General features: G+C 45.0%; 1 protein-coding gene across 2 annotated transcripts in view; it reads left to right on the top strand.

Moving 5' to 3' along the window:
- The window catches only part of KIAA1462 (KIAA1462 ortholog), a 99752-nt gene extending 86593 nt beyond the window's left edge, over positions 1-13159 (top strand). For both annotated transcript variants that reach the window (XM_011956334.1, XM_011956335.1), the window contains exons 4-5: positions 187-3944; positions 12498-13159. In XM_011956334.1, coding sequence (XP_011811724.1) covers positions 187-3944; positions 12498-12532 — 3793 coding nt within the window. In that variant the 3' untranslated portion in view covers positions 12533-13159. The remainder of the gene's footprint in view (positions 1-186; positions 3945-12497) is intronic.
- Positions 13160-19481: the final 6322 nt, after the last annotated feature.

The raw sequence follows: 19481 nt of genomic DNA, 5'->3' as shown, positions 1-19481 counted from the left end.
CCAAAACATGTGGCTGTCTTCCAACCATAATTAATGGGATATGTTTTCTTTCAAGCTGGCAAGTACTGTGGCTGGGAACCAAGTTTTCCAAGTTGCTGACCTGAGTTTGACTTCGAAAGCCAGTCACAGAAGCAGATGAAGACATATTTCTTCTGTGCCTAACGTCTGTGACTCTTTGTTTTGTAGGTTTTATAATCAACCCACCTCAGCATGGTCCTCTCATCCCCCGACTGGTAATGACCAAGCCTACCGGAGGAGAGGACGGCAAGAAGCCAGGAGCCAGAAGCCGAGGGAGCATGAAAACCTGGAGGCCAGAGGAATGGCCCAAGCCCACAGCCTGCCTGTCCACATGAGGGAGGGTCCATGGGAAGTTGGAGGAAGGTCAGAGCATGTGATGAAGAAGCCAGTTTGGGAAGAAGAATTGAGAATGTCGGGTCCTGCCAAGTGGCAGAATGTCAGCCTGGAAAGTTGGAACCAGCCAAGGAAATTAGGGAGGCAGATGTCTGATGGGGATGGGGAGAGACTGTTTCAAGACCTGTACCCATTCATTCAAGGAGAACATGTGTTGAATTCTCAAAACAAAGGGAAATCCCGCTCACTGCCTAGAGTTCTTTCCCCCGAGAGTCTGAGTTGCACTGACATTCCCATTCCATTCAATGAAAGACATTCACCTAAAATGCCACCGTATCCTCCCACTTGCACACCGAATTTGGACTCCACAAGGAATTCTGAGAAGGGTGGCTGCTCCGCCCCATTTCCCCGGCCTAAGTTTGGGAGGCCCCTCAAGCCCCCATCTTACAGCTCGCACCAGCAGTCTAGGGGAGGAGTGGACAGCAGTGACTCTCAGGACAGCCAGCAGATGGACGCCTATGTCCCCAGGCATGAGCTCTGCCTGTCCGACCCTGGATTGGAACCTCCAGTGTACGTGCCTCCGCCCTCATACAGATCGCCCCCACAGAACATCCCAAACCCCTACCTGGAAGACCCAGTGCCCATAAATGTATGTAGTGATCACAGTCAACAGCAGTCTCCAACCGAGAAGGCTGGGGCCAGCGGTCAGCCTCCTTCGGGCCCCCCTGGAACTGGGAATGAGTATGGTGCGAGCACCCGCTCGCCTCAGGGGCTCCCTGCACACCCCCGACCCGTCACTGCCTACGACGGCTTCGTTCAGTACATTCCCTTTGATGATCCACGGTTACGACATTTTAAACTAGCTCAGCCCCAGGGTTTCTGTGAAGACATAAAGCTTGACGATAAATCATATAACTCCAGTCCTGTCACTGCCCAAGAGCCGGCTCATGGAGGAATGCAGCCTGATGGTGCCATTTGGAATCCACAGAGCTTAATACCCCTGTCGGGGGATCAGAGAGGCCCGGTCTTGGCCAATCCCAGCCCCCGGTGGCTGTGGAGCCAGCTCCCCGGGGATGGGGAAAACAGTGGCCTCCCTGACCAGAGAGGCCGCTGTGTGGCGAGGGGACAGTGGCCTGATGTGAGAGGCAGCCAGCACGGGCACACTGGGAGACAAGTTTCCTCCCCATACACACAGGGCGAGAGCACCTGCGAAACTCAAACCAAGCTCAAAAAGTTCCAAACTGGGACTCGGACCAAGAAAAGTTCAAAGACAAAAATGAATGAGACTATATTTTGTTTGGTTTCTATCCCAGTGAAATCAGAATCACATCTGCCAGATAGAGATATGGACAACAATGACTTAAAGCCCAGTGCTGATCAAAAGAATGGGTCTGATAAGAGCCCGGCTCTGCAAGAACAGAGTCTGCTGAGCATGTCTTCCACCGACCTGGAGTTACAGGCCCTCACAGGAAGCATGGGTGGGAGAATGGAGTTCCAAAAACAAGATCTAGGGGAACCAGAAGAAGACAGACAAACAAATGACCTCAGTTTCATCCACCTTACAAAGCACAGAGAACTCAAGCATTCTGGCTCTTGGCCAGGGCACCGGTACAGAGATCAGCAAACACAAACCAGTTTCTCCGAGGAACCCCAAAGTTCACAGCTGCCCCCTGGTGCAAAGCTGGGAGGGCCGAGTTGTGCAGCTTTGAGTCCAAAACGTTCGGACCCTGCTGCCTCCGAAGCTCAGACACACACAGCATTCCCTTCTGGTGATCACAAACAGAGGCCAAGTGCCCGTAACCTGAAAGGCCACAGGTCCCTCAGCCCATCCAGCAACAGTGCTTTCTCAAGGACTTCCTTGTCCGTAGATCAGGCACCGGTGCCAAAAGCAGGCCGAAGTCAGCCCTGCGTGGATGTCCACGGGCTTGGAGCCCACCCTGGGCCTAAGCGGGAGGTGGTGAAGGGGGAGCCCACAGGCCCGTGCAACAGTAAACAACTCTTTGGGCAGTTTCTCCTGAAACCGGTCAGCCGTCGTCCCTGGGATTTGATCAGTCAGTTAGAAAGTTTTAACAAGGAGCTCCAGGAAGAGGAAGAAAGCAGCAGTAGCAGCAGCAGTAGCAGCAGTGAGGAAAGTGAGGCAGAGCCACAGCAGGAGAACCGTGCTCACTGCAGACAGGAGGATGTGGGCTTCCGCAGAAACAGCCTGGAAATGAGGGTTGAGCCACAGCCGAGGGTGTGGGTGCCGGAGAGCCCTGTGTGCAGGTCGGGAAGAGGTAAGAATAAGTCTGAGAGCTGGAGTGAGGAGCTGCAGCCTGGCCACCCACGTGCCTGGCCTCCATCCCCAGGCCGCTTTTGCATGGAAGACGGTGGCGGTGCACCTTTGTGGTCAGCAGATGGAAGCATGAGTGCAGAGAAGAGACACTTGGAGGTTAGCAATGGAATGGATGAGCTGGCAGGTAGCCCATTTCCTGTGATGAGAATGTCTTCAAGATCAAGTGATGCAAAACCACTGCCCCCATCCTATCCAGCTAAACCTAGGGAGCCCCAGGAAAGTCAGAAAATCACCAGTGCTTTCAGCTCTGTGAAACCAAGTGAAATGGTCCCTCGGAAGGTTGACAGTGGTGGAGAGAGGAGCACAGGGCTCCCGCTGTCCCTGTCTAACAAGAACCGAGGGCTCTCAGCTCCAGACTTACGGTCTGTGGGGCTCACCCCTGGGCAAGAGCAGGGTGCCAGCGAGCTAGAGGGGTCTTTGGGTGAAGCGAGCACAATAGAAATCCCCCCAGGTGAGTCCTTGCAAGCCAGGGCTGCAAGGATCCTGGGCATTGAGGTAGCAGTGGAGTCCCTCCTGCCGGGCACCCGGAGAGTGGGACAGAACCAGCCTGCTGAGCCCGATGCAAGTGCCTACACCCCGGAGTCCCCCCAGGAAGAGTTGCCATCTCGCCCAGCACCGGCAGATGTCCCCAGGGTGTCCACTGATGCCTTTTATGGCAGAAGGAAGTGTGGCTGGACTAAGAGTCCTCTCTTTGTAGGGGACAGGGACAGTGCCAGGCGGGCTCCTCAGGCTTTCGAGCACTCAGATGTGGACGGGATTGTCACCAGCACAGACCCCGTCCCTGAGCCTGAGCCCAGCCCCTTGGAGTCCAAGTTCTTTGAGCGAAAGGATGTGGAGACAAAACCACCCTTCAGGTCCACTTTGTTCCATTTTGTAGAAAGAACCCCAAGTGTGGCAGGCTCAGAAAAGAGACTCAGAAGCCCTTCCAAAGTGATTGAAAGTTTACAAGAGAAACTGGCCTCCCCACCTAGGAGAGCAGACCCTGACCGCCTGATGAGAATGAAAGAGGTGAGCTCAGTGTCACGGATGAGATTCCTGAGCTTCAGGAATGCCGACTCCCAGGAGGAGGCCGAGGAATCGAAGGCCACCACGAGGGGCCAGGCTGGGCTCCCGGGAGGCCTTGTGTCCCCTGGCAGTGGGGACCGGGCTCAGAGAGTGGACCACTCACTCTCTATCTCTAAGGGCAGCATCTCCAGGGAAGAGAAGGAGCATCCGGCAGCACAAAAGGAGAAGAGCGTGGATCAAGACTTCTGGTGCCCAGGTGAGGAGACAGGCAGGCAGACAGGTGCTTGGTATGCATTTGGAGTTTTTAGTCAGTACAGAATACCAGGTTGGTGGATAATGTAAATCTGCATATTCAGAAAAGATCAAGTTGACCCTGGGAATTGTTTTATCAAAAGATTCCTCATTTTCGAATAATTATCCAGAAGCCATCTTTAAACCTCAAGATCTTGCAGCATATTTATTTTATTTTTTTGAGATAGCATCTCACTCTTGTCGCCTGGCTGGAGTGCAGTTGTGCAATCTCTGCTCACTGCAACCTCCACTGCTTCCTGGGCTCATGCGATCCTCCCACCTCAGTCTCCTGAGTAGCTGGAGCCACAGGCATGCGCCACCATTTCCAGCTAATTTTTTAACTTTTTTGTAGAGACGAGATCCCACTATGTTACTCAGGCTAGTCTCAAACTCTTGAGCTCAGGTGATCACAAGAAGAGTTGAGATAAATGTCGAAAGATCCACGTCATAAGCCATGGACTGGATGGGACCTTCTGTCATTTAGTCCAAGCCTGCTCCCCCTCCCTTCCCCTCCCCTCCCCTTCCCTCCCCTTCTCTTCCCCTCTTTTTTTTCCTTTTCTTTTGATGGTGCCAGAGGGGATAGAGAAGACTTGCTATAGAATGAACTTTTGAAATTCATTTCTCTCTATTCCTCTTTCCTTTTGTCCATCCTCTCTCCTTTCCTTTCTTCCTTTCACTAATATCTATTAACTGCCTACAACACGACAGATGCTGAACTAAGCTTTTAAGATTCAAAGAGAAAAGGTAGGGACATTCATCAGTTTGATATTTAAAACAAAATGGTCTTCAACAGGTCCATCCACACTCTACTCCCCACCCCTGAAGACTCACTCTCTCAAGTGTCTGTGTTCCCACAGCTTGTCTGCTCACATAAAATTAGTTAAGGCATATGGTAGGCCTCTTTAATAGAAAGATGCAAAAAATACAGTACCTTAGAGAAGATGGCTAGACAGTGGTTTAATTCCATCTCAGGTAACAGTTCAGAAGTGGATGCATGGTCTGGTGAGCAGCTCTCCCATCTTCAGCATGAGGCTTCAGCATGAGTCCAGGTTGTTTTGTTGACTCTCTCTCTGCCTTGCCTATGAGCATCATAAGAACATGGAATATTTATTTTGTTTTATTTTATTTTATTTTAAGAGACAGGGTCTCTTCTGTTGCCCAGGGTGAGTGCAATGGCATGATCATGGCTCACTGCAACCTCAGCCTCCTGGGTGCAAGCGATTCTCCTACCTCAGCCTCCCAAGTAGCTGGGACTACAAGCGTGTGACACCATGCCCAGTTTATTTTTGTATTTTTAGTAGAGATGGGGTTTCGCCATATTGGCCAAGCTGGTCTTGAACTCTTGACCTCAGGTAATCTGTCCTCGGCCTCCCAAAGTGCCAGGATTATGGCGTGAGCCACTGAGCCTGGACCAGTCCAAGCCTTTTTACAGTAAGGGAAAAAGAAAAACTTGGCCCCACAAGTTGAGTTAGAGGAATGCTGTCTCCTGAGCTGGGCCCTTCCGTCTTCCTACCCAGTCTTCAACAGGTGGTTCCGCTCCTCCTACCCCTTTCTATTTTCTGTTTTGAAACCCAAGAATATTGAAGCAGATAGAAAAGAGCCATTGTTTCAGTTGGAAGTAGTCAGAGATTTCTATTGAACAAAAAAATGTACATGGGCACTCTCAAGTTTCCCCCAAATACAGTGGGATTCTTAGGGGTGTTGGCCAGTGTTGTTCCTCTGCTACTTATGCAAAATACATGATTGAAATAATCCTTCATCGGGGCTCTTTGGATCCTCTAGTTGGACAAGTTGGGGCTTTGCAGTGGTAAAGAATACTGAGAATGTGAAGGCTTTGCCATTATGGTGGAAAAGAGTTACCTGCCCATTTTTTGAGCTGTCAGGATTTATTGTAGTCTTCAGTGTAATTCCTCTGCAGTCCCCCTTCCTCCTCAAAAAATCTGCCCACTAGACTTTAAGGCTAGTTAAAACTTGTCATAGACTTCTAAAGCAAATTTCTTCATCTATAAAATCAGGATGATTTTCTCAGTCCTACATCTTCCTGAAAATTGTAAGGAGTTTAAAATAAGACAAATAAATCCTGTTATAATAAAATAGCAGTTGGTAAATATTTCTATGTCTCAGTTCATGGACACCTATTTCAGGGAGGTTTTTGATTGTTTTGAGATAGAGTCTCAATTTGTTGCCCACGCTGGAGTGCAGTGGCATGATTGTAGCTCGCTGTAGCCTTGAACTCCTAGGCTCAAGCCATTGTCCTGCCTCAGCCTCCCAAGTAGCTGGGACTACAGGCATGCACCATCACACTCAGCTATTTTTTTAGTTATTTGTAGAGATGAGGTCTTGCTACATTGCTCAGGCTGGTCTTGAATTCTTGGCCTCAGGCAATCCTCCTGCCTCAGTTATGGTGCCCAGTCCAGGGAGTATTTGATAACACAAAATTTCCAGTGCAGAAAAGCACTCCCTCATTTTTAGCTTGACTGTTTAGCATGAGAAGGTCCAGTAGGTATCTAAAAACACCCAGGTAATGCAGACTTTCATTTTAGCCAGTTATTAACAACACCTCCCTCATGACCTTTTTGGGTTTTTTTTTTATTTTAACCATCGCTACTAACAAGCAGAGCATTTAATTATTTTTTTCTCTTCTCCATCTGATGCATTTGCTAATACACAATAAAATGGCCAAAAATCTGCAGCTAGAGAGCTACTCGTGTTGACAGCTTCCTCGGGCATTTTCAGGTACAGTCATGTGTCGCTTAATGGGGCTGCACTCTGAGAAATGCATCATTAGTAGTTTCATCATTGTGTGAACGCCATAGAGAGTGCACTTGACAAACCCAGATGATAGAATCTACTAAACACCTAGTCTTCCTGGTAGAGCCTGTTGGTCCCATGCTGCAAACCTGTACAGCCTGTTACTGTGTAAAATACTGCAGGCAATTGTAACCCAATGGTAAGCATTTGTGTATCTAAATGTATCTAAAGAAAAGGTAGAGGCCGAGCGTGGTGGCTCATGCCTGTAATCCCAGCATTTTGGGAGGCCGAGGCAGGTGGATCACTTGAGGTCAGGAGTTCGAGACTGGTGTGGCCAACATGGCGAAAACCCGTCTCTAACTAAAAACACAAAAATTAGCCAGGTGTAGTGGCAGTCACCTGTAATCCCAATTACTTGGGAGGCTGAGGCAGGAGAATTGCTTAAACCCACGAGGCAGAGGTTATAGTGAGCTGAGATTGCACCATTGCACTCCAGCCTCAGCAACAAGAGTGAAACTCCATCTCAAAAAAAAAATGCACAGCAAAAATATGGTATAAAATATTTAAAAAAGAAAGGACTACTTTTGTAGGACACTCACCATGCATGGAGCTTGCAGAACTGGAAGTTGCTCTGGGCAAGTCAGTGAGTCAGTGGTAACCGAATGTGAAGGCCCAGAGAGTTCCTCTACACTACTGTAGACTTTATAAACCCTGTACACTTAGGCTATACCACATTTGTTTAGAAATTGATTGCACTATGATATGGCGTCACTAGATGATAGGAATGTTTCAGCTTCATTATTGTCTTGTGGGACCACTGTCATCTATGTGGCCCGTCATTGACCAAAACGTTGTTCTGTGGTATATGACCATAATTGGAGGGGAGAGCACCATTAGAGACGATTTCTCACGTTTGTTTTGCTCAGGTGGCCCTCTATGGGCCTTTCATGTGATGGTCACCAGGCCTTAATATTCAAAATCACTCGTTTTGAGAACAGCTGAAGTCATAGGATGGAGGTAGTAATTCTTTTGACATATGTCCACTTTTCCACTCACTGTTGCTTCACAAGTTAGAGTAAAGCCTTGTTGTTATGTCACTGATAAGCGCTTGGACTTTGCTTTCCTTTTGATGTGTTTAATCATTTTAAACATAAGAATCCTCATCTTTTCCCCATCCCACTGCTGCCCCCATGACCCCAGCATGCTAGAACTGCTTCATTGCTCCTAAATTTGTAGCCCACTTAAATTCAAGCATCTGTTCTGGAACTGTAACACAAGGCCATGCCATGTCTATTCGCACCACCCCACCCTACACACACACTCTTGCGTCGTGCCTGTTGTATCATCAAGTGTCTTTATTTTAGATTAAAGTTGATGGTTTCAGCTCACATGTCTTTAGTGGTCTTTCATGCCTCTGGCTAAGAAATCCGCAGCCCAAAACCAATTCGGGTCACAGATTCCCGTCTTTGCTGGATGACTGATGCTCCAATTCGGAAGTGTCATCCCAGGCATTGATCGTACACAGAACCTCCCGGTTCCATCATCCTCTGTTGCAAACCCTGTTAATATGAGTCCAGGGGAAGAATGAGAAGAGATATCTGTGTGAGGCCCGAAATGAGAGAAATCGGGGAAGGCTTCATGATGCCAGATCACGCCATGAGAAGGCTGGACACTAGCACCTCTCCGAGGGCATTAATATGTGAAATGCCCACCAGGGCAGTCCTCAGTAAGTTGTCCTCAGCTGAAATGGAACCCACAGGAAACAGGATTCTAAATTCTCCAGGTAACCACCCTACCCTCTAGACCTTTGTTGTCCAATATCGTAGCCCCTCATCACATACAGCTACTGGGCACTTGAAATATGGCTCATGCAAATTGAGATGTGCTGTAAGTGTAAGATACACACCAGATTCCAAAGATTTAGTGCAAAAAAAGAACCTAAAATGTCTCAAATCATTTTTATATTGGTTACATATTGAAATGATATTTTGAATATACTGGTGAAATATAGTATTTAAATTAATTTTACCTGTTTACTTTTATTTGTTTTAACATAGCTACTAGAAAATTTAAAATAATGATGGTTGGGTGTGGCGGTTCATGATTGTAATCCCAGTACTTTGGGAGGCAGAGGTAGGAGGATCATTTGCGCCCCAAACCAGCCTGGGCAACCTAGCGAGACCCCCATCTCTACACAAAATGTAAAACAAAATTAGGCATGGTAGTGCATGTCTGTAGTCCCAACTACTTGCAAGGCTGAGGCAGGAGGATCGCTTGAGTCCAGGAGTTTGAGGCTGCAGTGAGCTGTGATTGTGCCCCTGCACTCTAACCTAGGTGACAGAGTGAGACCCTGTCTCTAAAAAATAAAGTAATGTTTTGTGGCCCACATTATAATTTTATTGGACCTGGACAGTCCATGAGCTGAAGAAAGAGCCCAGGGGACTGTGGGCAGCAGGCGTGTCCTGTGGAGGTGTCTCTAGGGTGCCTGGCATAGAAGACCATGGAAAAGATGTGAGCTGAAATGACCATCTGTAATCTAAAGACACTCGATGGTGGGTACAACACAGCACAGATAATAAGGGTCTTGAAGGGTGTGTGTGTTGGGTGGGGTGGTACAGACAGACATGGCATGGCCTGTTCAGTGCCTAGTGTTATGTAATGTGAGGCTTAGCCTGGAAGAAACTAAGCATCTTAATAACAGATGCTCCCACTAGCCAAAAGTGTGACTTCCACACATTCTCATAATTTCGTGACCGCACACCTTATTCTCAATGGAGAAAAAGACACCTTTGCTCACAGGCGGACCCTCTCAGAATGTGAGCACTCTGAGGCTGATTGAGCACAGCAATGAAGCACCCAGCTATTAATGTCTTATATTGTCTCATGAATGTTGTTAAGCATCAACAGTCAGGAAGAACTTATGTGAACTCCCCTTCCTTTTAGCCAGATTATCCCTGCGTGCAGCTGATGATGTTTTAGCAGGTGCAAACTTCTTTTCCTAAATGCAGAGACTGTCCCATCTGGTTAGTAATGTAGGGCTTAAAGTACTCTGAACGCTGTCTCAGTCATCACAGTCGTGATACCTGTTGTATCATACGTCTGTCTCAGCCAGGTTGTAAAGGAGTGAGGAGGATGTGTAAGACATTTTGCTGCTGGAGAAACTGGAATGTCTATGGCCTTTTTAATGCATGGTTGTCCAGATAGATTTCAGAAAAGATGGTTTTTCGTTTTTCTTTTTTTTTTTTTTTCTTGAGACCGAGTCTCACTCTGTTGCCCAAGCTGGAGTGCGGTGGTGCAATCTCAGCTCACTGCCACCTCCACCTCCCCAGGTTCAAGTGATTCTCGTGCCTCAGCCTCCCGACTAGTTGGAACTACAGGCATGTACCACCACACCTGGCTAATTTTTGTATATTTAGTATTTTAGTAGAGATGGGGTTTTGCCATGTCGGCCAGGCTGGTCTCCAACGCGACCTCAGGTGATTGACCTGTTGCAGCTTCCCAAGGTGTTGGGATTACAGGCATGAGCCACCTCGCTTGGCCAAAAGATTGTTTTTCTAACTTTTCAGATACTTCCAGATTTTCTTTTTTTTTCTTGGTTAAGTGAATCACCTTTTTTGACCATGCTGAGCCTTGCTGTTTTTTTTTCCTTTTTCTTTTTTTCCCAGCTTTATTGAGGCATGATTGACAAAAATTGCATATATTTAAGGTATAGAACACGGTGTTTTGATTCATCTATAGATTGTGAAATGAGTACACCAGTCAAGGCAGTTAACATAGTCATCTTCTCTCATAGTTACCAGTTTTTCAAGTGTGTTGAGAACATTTGAGATGTAACTCTGTTAGCAAATTCCAAGTGTACATGATGGCATTAGTAACTAAAGTCACCATCCTATGCACTCAGTCTCCAGTACTTACTCATCTTATCGCTTAGAGTTTGTAGCCTTTGGCCAGTATTTCCCCTTTTCCTTTACCCCAGCCCCTGGCAGCCACCCTTCTAATCTCTGTTGCTGTGATTTTAGCTTTTTTTTTTTTAAAAAAAAAAAAAGATTCCACATATAGGTGAGGTCATGCAGTATTTGTCTTTCTGTGTCTGGCTTTTTTGACTTACCATAATGGCCTTAAGTTTCATCCATGTTGTTGTAAAATGGCAGGATTTGCCTATGTTTTAGGGCTGAATAATATCCCATTGCGTGTGTATATACAATTTCTTTTTTTCTTTTCTTCTTCTTTTTTTTTTTTTTTGAGATGCAGTTTCGCTCTTGTTGCCTAGGCTGGAGTGCAATGGCACGATCTCGGCTCACAGCAACCTCCGCCTCCTGGATTCAAGCAATTCTCTTGCCTCAGCCTCCCGAGTAGCTGGGGTTATAGGCATGTGCCACCATGCCCAGCTAATTTTTTGTATTTTTAGTAGAGATGGGGTTTCTGCATGTTGGTCAGGCTGGTCTCAAACTCCCAACCTCAGGTTATCTGCCTGTCTCGGCTTCCCAAAGTGCTGGGATTACAGGCGTGAGCCACCGTGCCCAGCTATACAATTTCTTTATCCGTACTTCCAGTGATGAAAACCTCGATGATTAGGTAGTTTCCTATCTTGGCCATTGTAAATAATGCTGCAGTGAACTTGGCTATTGTAAATAATGCTGTAGTGCAGGTATCTCTTCCATACTGATGTCCTTTCCTTTGGATACATACCCAGTCATGGGATTGCTGGATCATATGGTAGTTCTCTTTTTAATTTTTTTTTGAGGAACTTCCATAATGTTTCCATAATGGTTGTACTCCTTCCAGATTGCTTAAACATTTTTTCTTTAAAAATTAAGAAGCCTTTGAGCTGCTATGGCAGGAAAATCTTACCACAGGAGGTGCACGCGTGAGCCTTGGGTTTGTCTGGATTCCAGACAGACATCTGTGAATTGGAGGTTGTGGGACTTGGCAGCACCCAGCAGCAGCAGTAGTGGCAGTTTAGGATGATTGCTCTTTTGCATGGTGTCCCGTTTTAGAAATCCAGGTCATCTGGGCACAGATTGGGATTTTTCCATTGCCGGCAGTAGAATGGATCAGTGTGAGGGCCCAGACTGGTACACACCTGTGTTAGAAGGCTCTAGAAGCCTTCCACTGACAGGTGAGCATCCAGCCCTGGGGCTGCCTGCTGGTCAGTGGTGATGAGAGACAGAAAGCCTCTCTTTGCCAGCCAGGCAGTCAGGATTTGAGGATCCTCACGCCTTCAAGGGACGGTGTTTGATCACAAAGATGCATATTCTAAAGCAAGCTTTCTTTTGAGCTATAATTTACCAAAAAAAAAAAAAAAAAAGAAGAAGAAGAAGAAGAAGAAGAAGAAGAAGAAAAAGAAAAAAAAAAAAAAAAAAAGAAGAAGAAGAAGAAGAAGAAAGAAAGATAAGACTTCTACCTTAATATCAGCCAGATAAGTTATCTACCTTAATATCAGCCAAACACATCACTGCCAGTTTGGAAACACTGCGTTTAAAGTGACGTATATTCCACGGTGAACAGGAAGGAGCCGCCGAAGTATTAAGCAGTTCATATTTTCCCATCTGTGTTTGGGTAATGACTATGCACATTCCTTGAAAACAGGCCTTTTTGACAAATTTTTTTTACTCCTTAGTGAAAACATTATTGTTAAAATGTCCAAAAATTAACCTTTATACATTTGTAGCTTTTGTTCCCTAGACAAATTTGTGGTCTAAGGATTAAACAGAAAATAGAACAGTTGAATATACCGCTGATTTTCTTTTCTTTTCTTTTTTTACAGATTCCTATGACCCTAGCAGAGTGGAGAGGGTGTGAGGAAATGCTGGCGGAGCTTGCATTCCGTTGCTAATTGAGTATTCTCAAGGAGCTGAGAGATGTAGTCTATCAGCCCACTTCCCCATGTAGAAGCTGGAAGCTGCTGGGTTTTTAGCATCCTGATAACATTCTTTACCACTGCCACTAGGAAACTTGCCATCCTCTTAGAATTGCTTTGTGGCGATAAAGCGATCGTCCGTTGAAACCATCTGTTTTTATAGCATGAAGATTTAATGCCTATAATTAGGAAGGAGTTTTCACAGAAACCCTCCCTCATGACAGATTTGACCAAGCTGGTAAATAGTTGGTGTTGCTCTCGTTCTGGGTGAAGATTTCAACATGGAAGATCTAGCAAATGCTTTGGAAAGGCCTGTGAATGGTGTGCTCCCCTCTGTGTCTCCATGGCCTGCAGTACATGCTCTTGCGAAGGAGTTTGGGACACAGGCTGTTGCCTGGCGTTTCAGCACTTCCAGTTTAGGGGAAATGTGAATCAATAGGTATGATCCATTTCTAATCAATTTGACCTTCTGCTGCTGGAAGTCACTTTACTTATAAGTAACTTGCCAACAGAGAATAAAAGCAATATCTTTTAAGTTCCTGAAAAATTAAAACTTGTATTGTAATATACTAAGAGTATTATTTATCTGGCAGTGAAATATTTTGATCAGTTGCAAACATGCCATTGTCTGCTTTGCACTCAGTATTATCTATTTTTATTTTCTGTATGGGTATTTAGAAATTCTTTATATGAAAAATAATTGCTGGTTTAAAATAGACCATTTTAACAAAGTGACTATTTCTTTTTACGAAAATGCTATTTTTCTATGATGTAAACAATTGTTAGGCGGCAGATTTTTAAGGAAGTATTATTTTATTTAAGAGTCTGTATCCCTTTGTGTGAGAGGAACCCAAAGAGGGTTCACTTTTGCTTTAAAGCTCTGTCTCTTACCCACTGACAACTCTGCTACTTTTATTTTATCTTAGAAAATGTCAATATAGACATATCACAGGGTTAATAAAATAAACTTTTCACAAAGATTTTTATACAAATGTAGCTATCAGGTTATATTTGAAAATAACCCTCTCAAAACCAGCCAACATTGTTATGACAATTTTTGCTGCCATATCAACTAGAATTACCAAAAAACATAGTTTTATCTTTGTATGTGTGTGGGGATCTGCCCTGAAACCATGCTTTTCTCCCCACCCCGCCATGCCACCCCTTTAAAGAAATATGTATTTTTATCTAGAATGATCTTGAATTAGTCTCTGCATATTTTTAGAAAGTGCTTGGGGACGTTATATATATGCCATTACAAAAGTATTATGAGGCCTATGTATTCTACTGTGTTTAATATTGCATTAACCTGCACAAAGTTTATGCATTTTTTCCTTCTTTCTAAGTAAGGTATTCTTGATAGCTAACATTCCCTAAATCATTGCCCTTCCCTCCCTGCCTGCCTGCCTGCCTTCCTTCCTTCCTTCTTTCCTTTCTTCCTTCCTCCCTCCCTCCCTCCCTCCTTCCCTTACTACCTCTTGCCTTCCTTCCTTACCCTGTCCTCCTTTTCCCTTTTATTTTTTTCCCCTTCTCTTTCATTTTATTTTCTTTTAGAGAAACCACCTTATCTATTTTTAGACATTTCAAATTCCTAAAATGTGAACCGTTGGGTGATCTCTCCTTTGGCCCTAAAACGGCTGGCCTGGCTCTCCTGGCCTGTTCTCATCTGCACCGTATGATTTTATTTCATAACAACTTTATGTATTTGGACTGTAAGAAACAAAACAGAATCTAAGTCGCCCCGAAAAATCTTTCCAAATCTATTCAAAACACTTATCTGCAGTCCAGAATTCAGCTCTTACGAAAAGTTAGAGTGCACTCCAGCTTTCACAGCAGCAGTATTCGGAGGAAACAAAAAGCTCCTCTTCCCAGGAAAAATTGAGTGGGGAAGAGTTCAGACACTGTTGTCGTTGGTGAATCATTCAAGTCACCTGGTAGTACCAAATAAGGGCTGAGGCGCCTGGAGGTCTTTGTGGGGTCTTACTTCCCTCTTTAAATGCAAATGTAAGAAGGTATATGTGTATATACATTTATGTACATGCACATGTATACATGTACGTGTACGCATACTTACCCATACATGTATATGAACTCCATTCTGACTTCCTCTGAAATTTTGTTGATACCATCTAAATACCTCTTTGAATCAAAATAACTGAATTTTAGTTCATTCCTCAAGAGAAAGAGAAGGATCCCCGAGGAAAAAAAACTGTTGTACCTTCTGTGATTCTCAGACCAAACTGCGATGCCCTTCTGTTTTGTTATCTTAAACTGTTACATCTTTCTGAAACCATTCTGAATTAAGTTGAAATTATCAACATTTATACTTTAACTGTTCTACACTTAAGCCTACATGTAAATCTTTTTGGAGGGAAGGTAACTTTAAAAGTTTAACTTGAAAATTTGACCTTTAAACTTTCATATTCTAAGGTAAATAATAGCCTATAACCAACAACAGCTTTCCCAGAGGTCTTGAATTTAGCACTAATTATTCAGTTGTTTCTATTTCTCATACATACATAACTTTGTTATTTTTTTGTGGCTGGAAGAAAAAATTTCTGTGTTTTGTATTTGTCTTTGTTGTTCTCATGCACACAGTTTACTGTTGGTGTTTAATAATTTGGAGCCCATAAAATTAAAAGTTGTCATTTTGACCATTTGGACTAAAAATTATATGAGGGATTACATGTGCAATGGATTAGTATTTCTTGATTTGCAAAAGAAGGGATAAATGATGGTAATTTAGCTCAAATTGCCTTTCTTTGAAGAAGATTTCTGAATGACTGAAAACCAAATATCTATATTATCACTTTCAACCTCATGTTTCTGCAAACTACAGAAAAACTCCTCACTGACAATGCACCCAGCCCCTGATTGGGTTTTCAGGATTATGTCCATGTGCATAACTGCTTGGATTTCTTCTTTTAAAGTCCCTAAAACATGAATCTGTTCTTCGAGATCCTGGTTTCCTTAGCAGAGTTCCTTGCTGGTTTCATTCATGTGGAAATTCTAAGTAGAACTTTTGCTGCCCCATTTTACTGTTGGTGAAGGGCCATTGTTAATGGAAGTTTATGTTTTAAAACTCGCTCTGAAACCAGACCATGAAAATTTTTTTTTTGCGGTAGCAAAATGACTTATTCTGACAGCATCTCGGTTTAGGGCTTCTGAAGAAAAAGGATGAAGCTGATCAGTTGAAACAACTACTTTCTCAACTCAGAGGCAGAAGGGTCTGACGGAAGACAACATTCACCTACCTTTCATCCTGTGACTCCCAAAGATCATGTTTGTGTGTTCTGGCTGAGTTTGTTATTATCGTTTGTTTTAAATGATTAAATAATACACAATTAAATGTCAGGATAGCATCTCTTGCAAAGGGACCAGTGCAGCAGAATTGTCTCTCTCTCCGTATTTGAGCTTAGAGAAACATTTCCCATGTCGTAAGTTCTTAGAAGCAATTAGTTTAGCGTTTGGGAGCATTGTTCTACCAGACCCATTTGTGCAGGGGAGATGAAGCTTAAAAGATGGGATGTGGGGTGGGAGTGTGTTTCTTAAGCCAAAGCTGTTGCAGGCCTGGGGGATTTTTGCTTTTTCTTTTTGATTTGTTTTTGACTGCAGATTCTGTACATCTGCCTGTGGGAGGAGAGTTGCTACTCAGGACAGGATTTAAGAGACACATTCCAGTGACCTTTAAGAATCTGCATGGCGGGAGGTCCTTCTCCAGGAGTGTGGGTTGGTCCACTCTGGGACACACTAAGAAGGGGGAGATGATAAAATAACATGAAAGGAAGAATGGCCTCCAGCCTGCAGGTTTTGTTGGAAAGAAATAAAAAGGGAGTCATTAAGACCATAAATTCAGATTGAGGCCTGTTGAAAAGGTTGGTGCGGGCTAGCAACCTGCCCGTCGAAACAGTGCTTGGTTCATCAGCCGTGTGAGGAGGCAGCCAAGGCCCCTGCAGACTCCTGACTGACCTCGGAAAGCCTCTGTGATACTTGTATGTACAAATACAGCAGAGGACCGGGAGGTCCTTGTTCTGGGGTCTCTGCTTAGTGACTGAAACTTAAACCCAAAGGCAAATCCAGATTGTCTGGCCGTTCATCCCCATGCCTTGAAGCAAGTGAGGAGGAACCCTTTCCGTATGAAAGGCAGGCCCTGCTAGGGCTTACAACCAAGCCAAAGGACCATCTCTTCTTTCTTCCACCTCCCTTCACCCCTGCCCTGCAGCAGAGCCGAGATGTGAGACATTCATTGTCATGGAGCAAGGAGACAAAGGCAAGTTCAAGTTGAGAAGCATATGGCAGCAAACAGAAATGAAAACAACATGTCGCAGCCAGGGGGAAAAGCAGTCATTTCCAGATTATAAAAATCAATGAAATACTCTCCACCTGGGTCAGCTGAAATTTGAGCCCTCACAGTCCTGTAAGAGAAGTTAAGCAGAAACATCTCAGGGGGACTTCTAAAATTTGGTGAAGACAAGGCCTTGCAACCCCAAAGAAATTTTTTTTTCCCCCTTGAAACAGGGTCTTGCTGTGTTGCCCAGCCTGGAGTGCAGCGGTGCGGTCATGGCTCACTGCAGCCTCAAGCTCCTGGGCTCAAGCACTATCCCCACCTCAACCTCCTTAGTAGCTGGGACTACAGGTGTGCACCACCGTGCCCAGCTAACCACAGAAACTTTCATCTGTTTATTCTTTCTTTGGGCACCACTAATACCTAAGACAGGTAGAAAGGGTCCCAGAAAGACACAATTGGTAATGGCCGATTGCTGGCTGCAGTCACTGCCCCCAGATCAGGCTGGTACAGGATGCCTTAAGGTGATGAGAGGTGAGGGTGCATGAAGAATAATGAGCACAGGGAAGAGAGAAACAGGACAAAGCAACAGATAAAATGCCGGCAAAGCACAGATGAATGTCTTCAAGAAGCTCTTGTATTTCTCTGCACAATGTAAATATCCTTGCTATTTCAGGATAGTGGCTGGCCTGCTCAGTAACATACATGTTCCAAATAAAGATTTTGCATGAAAGTACTTATGTCTGTTGTCTTTTACTGTGGGTGCAAGAGCTGCCCTAGAGGCTGGTTCCTGAAGGGCAGCAGCTCAGATGGTGTGGGTAATGCAGGGACAGGTAGCCCACAGGGTTCCAGCACCTTTGGTCTCCACCGGGATTTCCTGGGAGTTAAAGCTCCTGTTCACATCTCCCCCAAGGCTTACTGACATTGTGGAAAGAGGCCAAGAGTTAATTTGGGGACTGGGTGTGAATATTGACTCTCAATTACCATGTGGCCTTGTACATATCACATCCCTGGCTTCTGTGTCCTCCCCAACCTCTCCTACCAAAAGAACATCAGAATCCAATATACAGAGAACCTCCAGCACATTGTGGGTGTCGAGTGCATGGAAAATGAAGCTAGAGCAGTGCCTTCTGGGGAAAATACTTGCCTGGCAGTGTTGTAGGTTTTACCCTCCAGGCTTCTGTCTTCTTGTAGGGCAGTTCTGGAAGGGAGGGAGACTCGGTGCAACATCATACTCTCCAATCATTTCTATCGTCAGACCAATAAACCTCTAAGATGTTGTTTCTGAGTTTTTAAAAACATGGCCCTTCTTTCCAGTGTAGGCTTCCTCTCTCTCCCATAAGCTTTTGTAAGCTGTTTTCCTCATTTCTTCCTTGGCTCCACGTGTGCAGAGCCCCAAAGCTTGAGGATCCCAGGGCCCTCTAGGTAGTCTGAAATTTCAGATCACATTGAGATTTGGGTTTTAAAGTAAGGACTATCCCCTAGTTAGTTGATAATTGAATCCACATATTAAAATATAACTGAAAAAATCCCTAGACCACATTAATGCTAGAAGATGAAACACACAACCCAGGAATTGGGAGACTCATCCTGGGCCTGGCTCTGCCATTAACTAGCTGTGACATTGACGCCATTTCCCTGGAACACTTCATCCTGTAAGTGGAGAGGGGAATTGAGCTAAGTTAGCTGGTTTCTTCCAACTCTAAGCTTATATAACTATTTTCTGGCAAACCTGAAAGTCCATAGGGTCTTTTGTCCTGCCAGAAGGGTTCAAGAATAAAACAATTGGAAAACTACATCTGTACGTGACTGCAGACTGGGTCATGGCCAGGGTGGGAGTCCTGCCATTTCTCTCACCAGGGTGGTCCACTTCCCCCATTCCAGTAACTTATCATGCGTCTCCCCATCACCGTCGCTATGGGCCAGCCAAGGGACTGACAATATTGAATTCTCCCGACATGTTTTTCTTACACGTTAGGGCAGGGCACTGGGGTGTTTATAAACTGGGCAGTCAGCCCAAGGCATTAATCTGCAGTCACCCACATAGACTGCTTTTCTCACTATTTGGCTGCTGGGGTCCTTTTAAATGTACTTAGTTTTGGAGATATTTGTGTCTCACCAGCTAAATCGCCTTTGTGCTTCTACCCCACACACCAGTGTTTCGCCAAGTGGTCAGCTTGCAATTGACTGACTGGAAAAGCTGCCAGTCCTACATTGCTTAGGGTTTGGGGGACCAAAACTCCATGGGAAACTGAGTGCTAACCCATATGAGCTCCAGGGGGCCTCTGGTTTGGTTTCTGCTGGAAAGCCCAGCTTTTCTTGGAGTTAGAGGAGATTTATTCTGGAGACCCTGGTCACTGTTTCTTCTCTTGACTTCCCCACTCTGTCCTGTACATTAACCGTGGTTGTTTGTTTGTTCTAATTATTTTTTAATTTTAGAGATGGAGTTTTGCCATCTTTCCCAGCCTAGTCTCAAACTCCTGGGCTCAGGGGATCTGCCTGCCTCAGCCTTCCGAAGTGCTGAAATTGCAGGTGCGAGCCACCACACCGGGGCCAACCATGGAACCATGGGTATTTCTACCTAATCTAACTACACTGGTATATAT

Source organism: Colobus angolensis, unplaced genomic scaffold (genome assembly GCF_000951035.1).
Source record: "Colobus angolensis palliatus isolate OR3802 unplaced genomic scaffold, Cang.pa_1.0 Scaffold414, whole genome shotgun sequence".
NCBI lineage: Eukaryota > Metazoa > Chordata > Mammalia > Primates > Cercopithecidae > Colobus > Colobus angolensis.
Note: the sequence above shows the minus strand (reverse complement) of the source record. Positions and strands in the feature narration are given on the sequence as shown.